Consider the following 8,943-nt stretch of genomic DNA (forward strand, 5'->3'; position numbering starts at 1 on the left):
GATTTTGATTTTTTTTTAAAACGCTTTCGGAGAAAACTTGAGCTCAAGGTACTCGGGAACGTACGCGAGTTCAATTAAGATTTTTTTTTTTTGATTTGAGTTTTTCTTGTTTAATTTGTCTTTTTGGCTAATAATTTTTTTTATAATTTTTTTTTGTTGTTATTGGAACACTTTTTTTTTATTCAAATATTTACCTTTTCCTTTTTATATATATATATTTTTTTTTGCTTTATTTAATAAATTTATTTCTTTATTGCAACTCATATTCGCTTCTTGATATTTTTTTTGTCTTGTTTTGTTGTCTTGTTGTCAATGTATTATTTGTTACAACTTTCCTTTCCATCACACTTCTCAGTTAGTGGACATCGTGGAAGAAACTGAGTGGCGCCTTTATAAATCGAACCACCCATCTTCACTGAACAGGCCGTGGATCCGCGATTGTTGATTTAAAGTTGTAAACATTTGTTTTGGTCAGTTTTGCTGTTGTGTTGTAAAAGGCGTTACAAATTTTGGCGCCCAACGTGGGGCCCGATTTTTTTTTTTTTGGTGGAGCCCCTTTTCTTTCAGGTGGAGCCGTTTTCCTTTTAGGTGGCACATTTTCTTTTGGGTGTAGCCATTTTTCTTTTAGGTGAGGCCATTCTTGAAAAGTGCGTTATAGTGGAGAGCCGTAGATACGCGAAAATCTTAGTTTTGATTTATTTTATTTTCGAATCGTTCGAAATCTTGTCTAGGTATACCGGGTGTCCTATAGTTTTTTTTGGGAAAAATTTGCGAGTTTAATAGTAGTAGGTCGGATAGATTAGTCGGTATGATGGACGGGAAAATAGACGTCGGAAGATTAAGCGCGGACGCGTTAAGATATGAATTAAAGGTCAGAGGAGTTATTAGTCACTTGAAACACGACGAAATGCGTTGTACTTTAAGAGAGTTAATCCGTATGGAGAAAAACGAATCATTTGTTTTGCCAGATTACCCTTTTTTGTTTGAGGAGGATTCGAAAGTTATTAGTGACGAATTGATAAAAATTACCGACACAGTAGATAATTTTGCGGGAAGCACGAGTTCGTCTGAATTTAAGAAAATTAATACACATTTAAATTATTTATTCGGTCGAGTACAGCGGTCTGTACCTAAAGATAAGGATGATCAAGATAAAAAGTCTACATTTATAAGTCAAATTGTTACGTTAGCGTCGCGATTAAAGGTAAAAACGCGGACAACTTCGACTCCGAAACGCTCTACTGCAAGTTGGAGTGTGGCAAACCTTGCTGGTGTATCTGTATCTAGTAGCACGTCGTCGGACGATACCGAAGAAAGTGACGATAACGCGAGAACTTCTAAATTTGTCTCAATAGCGAAATGGGGACTTACATTTTCAGGGGACGGCAAAGGTTCCTTAAACGCCTTTTTAGAACGCGTGACCGAGTTAAGAATTGCGAGGGGTGTTTCGCGGCAGATATTGTTTACATCGGCCGTAGATTTGTTTACAGGCAGAGCATTGATTTGGTATCGCGCGAATAGGGATAATTTTACTACATGGGAAGAATTAGTAAACGGGTTGAAGTCGGAATTTCAGCCAATCGACTACGATGATAGATTATTCGAAGAAATTAAAAATCGTACACAGGGTCCTAATGAATCTGTTGGAATATACGTGGCAGTTATGAAAAATTTATTTGCTAGATTAAGTACGCGAATTTCTGAATTAAGTCAGGTAAAAATAATTTTGAGAAATTTAACTCCTACATATCAGCGTCAATTATCGTTGGTTGAAGTAAATTCGGTTGATCAATTACTACAATTGGGAAAAAAATTAGAGGCAACAAAACTTTCCGTGGAATCATATACACCTCCGGTTCGTACAGCAAGAATTTTAGAGCCAGATCTCGCGTATGTACAGTCAGATTTACTTGACGTTGCGGGCGTGTCTGCGACAAGTTCAGTAGTAACTCCCGTGGTTAAAGAGAAGTTTGTCCCTCAGACAGGACAAAATGCGTTATTGTGTTGGAATTGTCGAAAGGTAGGCCATCGGGCAGTTGAATGTCGAGAACCTCGTAAAATTCATTGCTTTCGCTGTGGAAAACCAGGCGTTACGTCGCGAAATTGCGAAAATTGTTCGGGAAACGGGCGAAGGGGGCGACGGTAGGTCGGTGTCTGCTCCAAGCCGTTAAAAAGCCGATCGGTGTTTTGCTTGATTTCGTTTTGAGTTGCGTTCGGGACGATGAGAGACCCTATTTAACTGTTGATATATTTGGAAAAAAGATGGTTGGATTGTTAGATTCGGGCGCGAATCAAACTGTAGCAGGGCTCAAGGGAACTAAAATGTTAAAGAATTTAGGACTTCCGATACATTCGACACAGAAAATAATTACGGTCGCAAACGATGAAAAATGCGCGGTGGAAGGAATTGTAAGCGTACCCATAAAACTAAAAGATCGTAGTATTGTTGTTGAAATATTATTAGTACCGAGTATTAGACACGAACTTATTTTGGGAACAGATTTTTGGCATAAGATGGGGATTGTTCCTGATCTTAGACGCGGTGAGTGGACGTTTTCTAAAGAGCCACCTGAACTCGAAGTTTCTGCCATACAGTCGCGATCAGAACTTTCTTGCGAAGATGAGCATAAGTTAAAAGCCTTAATTGCCGAGGCGTTTGATAATACTTCCGGGGATGAATTGGGTTGTGCAATATCGGTAGAGCATCAAATTCGTACAGATTCAATGCCAATAAAACAACGGTATTATCCCATTTCACCGGCTATACAAAAGATAGTAGATAAAGAGTTAGACGAAATGTTACGGTTGGGAATTGTGGAAAAATCTCGAAGCGCGTGGGCATCACCCATACTATTAGTTCCGAAAAAGGATGGCGGTTACCGTTTTTGCGTAGATTATAGGCAGCTTAATCGCGTTACTCAGGCGGACGCATATCCTTTGCCACAAGTCTCGTGGACGTTAGATCGGTTGCGGGACGCAAAATATCTTTCGTCGATAGATATCAAGTCGGCATACTGGCAGATTCCTATGAGTGAGACTAGTAAACAATACACAGCGTTCACGGTTCCGAATAGAGGTTTATTTCATTTTAATAGAATGCCTTTCGGTTTAGCCAATGCCCCGGCGACATGGCAAAGATATATTGATGAAGTAATCGGTAGCGACTTGGATCCACACGTCTTTGTTTATTTGGATGATATAGTGATTGTGACAGCGACTATTGAAAAACATTTTGATGTTTTACAAACGGTCTTTAAGAGATTAAAAGCAGCTAGACTTACATTGAATAAAGATAAGTGTAAATTTTTCCGCGAAAAATTGAATTATTTAGGCTATGTAGTTGATGGGAATGGTCTACATGTAGATCCCGAAAAAGTAAAAGCGGTTCTTGAAATTCCAATTCCGAAAAAAATATCTGATGTAAGACGTATGGTCGGCATGGCGTCTTGGTATAGACGTTTTGTTCCAAATTTCGCAACGGTTATTGCTCCGTTGACTGCATTATTGAAAAAGACTTGTAAAACTATTTCGTGGTCGATAGATTGCCAAAATGCGTGGGATATTATTAAAGATAAACTCGTAACAGCTCCAATTTTGACACGTCCTGATTTTGACAAAGAATTTATTATTCAAACAGATGCCTCGGATTTCGGGTTGGGCGCGGTATTGACGCAGATGATAGATCAAAATGAAAAGGTTATATGTTATTTGAGTCGCTCGTTGACAGCTCAAGAACGCAAATACAGTACAACAGAGAAAGAGTGTTTGGCGGTACTCTGGGCCGTTGAAAAATTAAGACCTTATGTCGAGGGAACTCATTTTAGGGTAATAACTGACCATTATTCGCTTGTATGGCTTAATAAACTAAAATCACCGAGTGGACGTTTGGCTAGGTGGTCGATCCGACTTCAGCAGTACAATTTTAGTATCGAGCATAGAAACGGAAAAGATCATGTCGTTCCGGACATGTTATCGAGATCAGTACCTGTAGTAGTTGACGAATTATTGACCGAAAATGCAAATAGAGATCCGTGGTTAGATCAGTTAAAACAAAATATCGTGAATAACGAATATAAATATCCCAATTATAGAGTTGAAAACGGTAAAGTATTCAAACGTGTAAAGGTGAATTATTCGGAATTGTCGGGTGATGAGGGTTGGAGAGAAGTAGTACATAAAAAGGATAGATCGGGTTTAATTCATAAGTTTCACGATTTGCCTGAAACGGGAGGTCACTTAGGGGTTTTTAAAACGATTTCTAAATTAAATCAATTTTTTTATTGGCCTAAATTAAAAAGCGATGTAATGAAATATATAAAGAACTGTAAAATTTGTCAGCAGATAAAGGTTGAACAAAAATCTCCTGCGGGTAGAATGAATAGCCATCTCGATGCGAATAAACCGTGGAAATATATAAGTATTGATCTTATTGGACCTTTACCTCGGAGTACAAAGGGATTTTCGTACATACTTGTAGTACTAGACGTTTTTAGTAAATTTCCGGTGTGTTTTCCCTTAAGGAAAGCCACTGCTTCGCATGTTGTAAGATGTTTAGAAGATGGTGTTTTCCTAACTTATGGAGTACCTCTAACAGTTTTATCGGATAACGGAGTCCAATTTCGTTCTAAAGAATACCAAAAATTATTGAAAAGTTATAATGTTAAAAGTAAATTTACTCCCTTTTATCATGCCCAAGCAAACCCCACAGAAAGAACTAATCGCACCATTAAAACGATGTTAACAGCGTACGTTAATGACAATCATAGAGGTTGGGATAAGTTTTTAAGTAGGGTGGTATGCGCGTTAAGAACTGCTAAGAATGAAACAACTAAATATACTCCGTACTTTGTTAATTACGGAAGAGAGATGATTCTAGACGGGGAATTACATAATAAGATCGGGGATAGGTTTAAAACTTCTATTGGGGAAAGAACGAAAGACTTTGGACGTTTATTTCGAGAATTGTATATGCGAATAGGATCCGCGGCGGAGAGAAGTCAAGCGCGTTATAACTTGAGTCATAGAGAGGTAAATTTTGAACCCGGTGAGAGAGTTTGGAAACGTAATTTTACTTTATCAGATGCGATTAGGGGAATAACGGCTAAAATGTCAAAGAAATATGTAGGGCCTTACCGTGTGCGAAAGAAAGTATCGCAGGAAAGTTATGAGTTGGAGGATGATGACGGTAGTGTTTTAAATGGACACTGGCATGTTTCGCATTTGAAACCATTTAATAACGAATAATTGTTTACGTATAATCTGTATGTGTGCGATTTCTATTCTGTTGTTCTTGTGATTCTTTTCTTTCTCTTGGGGAACTTTTGTACAGATGAAAGAAATTTTGGGAAAATTTCTTTAGGCGGGAAAGAGGGGGATTGTTACGTGCCAAATTTTCATTTACCTTTGTTTTGTTTTGTGTTGTTACTTTGTGTGCTGAGGTGAAATATGAGTTGCATTTCGCGTTTAGGGTTTTGAATTTATTATTTTGATTTATTGTTTTTTTTTTATTTTAATTACACTTTATTTCAGTGACGATCGTAATGGAGTTTCCTTTAATCCTTTTTTTTTCCTGAACTAAGTTTTCCTATTATTTAATTCTTTTCTTTAATTTCTTATTTTAAACTTGTTATTTTTCGTAATCTTTCCTTCTTTTATATTCTTCCGTCTTTTCTTTTCTTTGAGCGTTCCGAGTTTGCGTTAAGGATCTGATAAGGTGGGGGTTGTTAGATATCGGAAACGGATAATTGACATCTTGATCATGATTGGTCCATCGACGATACGTTGAAGAACTGTGTGCATTAGTTGAATTTTGGTGACGCCATTACGGCATTTTGGAAATTAGTAGCTTTTCTCCGATTTTCGGGATTTTACACAGTTTCTTTGCTGTTGGAAAACGAAGTTTTCGTTATTCCGATTACGGATTTATCCGGATATATATCGTATTTGCTTATAAATTTTTTTTTTGGACCTAAGCCTCGTTAGATCTTGAGGTGAGTTGTTTTTTTTGCATCTCGGAACATTTCTTTTTTTTTCTTCTCTAATTCGTTTTTTTTCCTTCTATTCCTTTTAGGCTTTTTAGTTACGGTTATCGTAACATTCAATCGTTTCCAATTTTTCTTCGCCCATCAATTTTTTTTCTTTGCTGGGAGCATTTTGGAACCAAGGAATCCATCGCCATTTTGACGTTTTCGAAACCTTTCCTAACTCCACGCGACGCCACGGGAATAAAGGAAAAGATCTGTTATCAAGGTTGGGATAAGGTCAGATATTTTATTTTAATAAAATTCGTCGGCGGAAATTTCATTTTTAAAAATTCAAGGGAAACAAAGAATTGGAATAAGAATTTTGCGTTTCTTTTTTTGGATATCGTTTTTTTTATTAATCTTTTTGTGTATTAAGCGCTTCACGCGTTTTCTTTTTTTTATTATTTATAGTTACAATTTTTTTTTGTGCTTCCAACTCATTATTTTTTTATTTGTAATATTAAATTTTATTGGCCCATTTTTTTTTTTTTATATTTTCTCCGTTGATTTTGATTTTTTTTTAAAACGCTTTCGGAGAAAACTTGAGCTCAAGGTACTCGGGAACGTACGCGAGTTCAATTAAGATTTTTTTTTTTGATTTGAGTTTTTCTTGTTTAATTTGTCTTTTTGGCTAATAATTTTTTTTATAATTTTTTTTTGTTGTTATTGGAACACTTTTTTTTTATTCAAATATTTACCTTTTCCTTTTTATATATATATATTTTTTTTTGCTTTATTTAATAAATTTATTTCTTTATTGCAACTCATATTCGCTTCTTGATATTTTTTTTGTCTTGTTTTGTTGTCTTGTTGTCAATGTATTATTTGTTACAACTTTCCTTTCCATCACACTTCTCAGTTAGTGGACATCGTGGAAGAAACTGAATGGCGCCTTTATAAATCGAACCACCCATCTTCACTGAACAGGCCGTGGATCCGCGATTGTTGATTTAAAGTTGTAAACATTTGTTTTGGTCAGTTTTGCTGTTGTGTTGTAAAAGGCGTTACAACCGCTCAAGGGGGATCCCATTGGAAGACCCTCATTGTATTGGTAAAATTTATCATTGAATAATGGCGTAGTTGTTCATACAAATGATGAAATTCGCCATGTATATGTCTACTTTTATTTATTTCATGTACATTACAACTTCTCTCTTCCTTTTATATTTTAATAAATACCAAATTTTCACGGAAGAATTTTCTAATAGTAATAAATCTATACCTCCTTATTATACGCGCCACTATGTGAATGCAACTCTTTTATTACCGCGATTCTCGGTCGCCGCTTTCTTCACCGCTCTCCTCGCCGCTTTGTTCGTCGCTCCAGTATGTGTTTAGCCTTAGGCAACAAGAGATTTAAGAGATTCAGGAGATTTATCTTATCTCTTTAAATACCTTTAGTCATTCGTAGTAATGCTAGTAATAACAATCGACAATCATAAAATATTCTATATATTAGATATCAAGGCCCATTAGCTCAGTTGGTTAGAGCGTCGTGCTAATAACGCGAAGGTCGCGGGTTCGATCCCCCCATGGGCCATTATTTTTGTTTAAGTTTTCTGTTATCCAATTAGCTTATTAATAATCCAAATGTATATGAATTTATTTTTATCGTATTTTAGGTCGTATCGTCAACAATTATTCAAAACTAAAAAAACAAACCTACCACCGCCAATAGACTCCCCAAATTTAATACCTTCATCATTGGATCTAAAAGCGTTTTTCGATCAAACATTTACGCCTCCAATCGATTTTCAAGATGCAACTGAAAAGGTAAAGGATGCAACCAACCCTTCTCCTGACGAAACGAATTTAGTAATAAACGACTCTAATTCAGAAGATGATGTAACTATAATACCTAATAAAGATTCATCCCCAAAAAATAAAGACAACAACGACGTGGTTGACCTTTGCTCAATAAATTTTAACGATTTTGAGGAACCAATGTCTATTCCAAAAGCACGTGATAAAAATACGAGTAAAAACAATGCAAATAAGGACATAAACTTAAGTATAACTGAAAGCGAACTGCTGCTATTAGTAGAATCTGAAAATATAAATAGCGAATCTTTCCAACATGTTATTACAAGTACACAAAATAGCATTAAAAGGAAAAAATTTGAATCATTGGAAATATCACCGATTCGAAGCGAAAAAAGAAAACGAAATTCCTTAGATTTAATTAATAAATCGAAATGTTCACCTTTAAGTATTGTAGTTTCTCAAAAACCCTCAATGCCTGAAAGTCGGTTTTTATCGTCGCGTAAACAAAAAAGTATTCTTAGTTTTGTTAAACCAGATAAAATCGATAAAAACGCAACTATTGTCTCAATAGGATCTTCGCCGTCTTCATCACTTACACCAACACCATACGTTTGTTGTACTCGTTTAAATAGAGAACAATTGAAGTTCGTTGTAGAATTAACAAAAAAGAAATTAATCAAATACAGCAATAATTTTACTTCGAATATAACTCATATCATTTGTACGACGAATGAGAATAATTATATTCATGACCATACTATGAAATTATTGAAAGCAATTGCTTATGGAAAGTGGGTTGTTAATGTTAAATGGATTCAAGATTGTTTAGCACATGACAAAATTATGCCGGAGGAAGATTACGAAGCTTTAGATATGTCTGGCGAACCAGGACCGAAAATTTCGCGGTTACATTTAACCGAGAAATTATTGAAAGGATTTAAAATTTATTTGGAACCTCCGTTCGCCTCGGCGAGTAAAGAAGAAGTTGAGGAATTGATAACTGTTTTGAGCGGGGAAGTTTTGACGAGTTTTCAAGATTTATTTGGCGAGGAAGGAATTCGGTTGATTGTTGCAGAATCTAATGGGACGCAAGATGATTATAAATTTGAAGGTAAATACTAATTTTTTTTTACTCATACACTAAATGTATTAGTTA

General features: G+C 35.8%; 1 protein-coding gene and 1 non-coding gene across 2 annotated transcripts in view; both read left to right on the plus strand.

Moving 5' to 3' along the window:
* Positions 1-8,943, plus strand: part of LOC111418795 (putative leucine-rich repeat-containing protein DDB_G0290503) — a 32,192-nt gene that overhangs the window by 22,939 nt on the left and 310 nt on the right. Inside the window, exon 3 of the mRNA XM_071196932.1 lies at positions 7,646-8,898. Coding sequence (XP_071053033.1) covers positions 7,646-8,898 — 1,253 coding nt within the window. The remainder of the gene's footprint in view (positions 1-7,645; positions 8,899-8,943) is intronic.
* TRNAI-AAU (transfer RNA isoleucine (anticodon AAU)) lies at positions 7,490-7,563 on the plus strand. The gene has a single exon. It is a non-coding gene; the product is annotated as a tRNA-Ile (tRNA).

Source organism: Onthophagus taurus, chromosome 6 (genome assembly GCF_036711975.1).
Source record: "Onthophagus taurus isolate NC chromosome 6, IU_Otau_3.0, whole genome shotgun sequence".
In the NCBI taxonomy this organism is placed as follows: domain Eukaryota; kingdom Metazoa; phylum Arthropoda; class Insecta; order Coleoptera; family Scarabaeidae; genus Onthophagus; species Onthophagus taurus.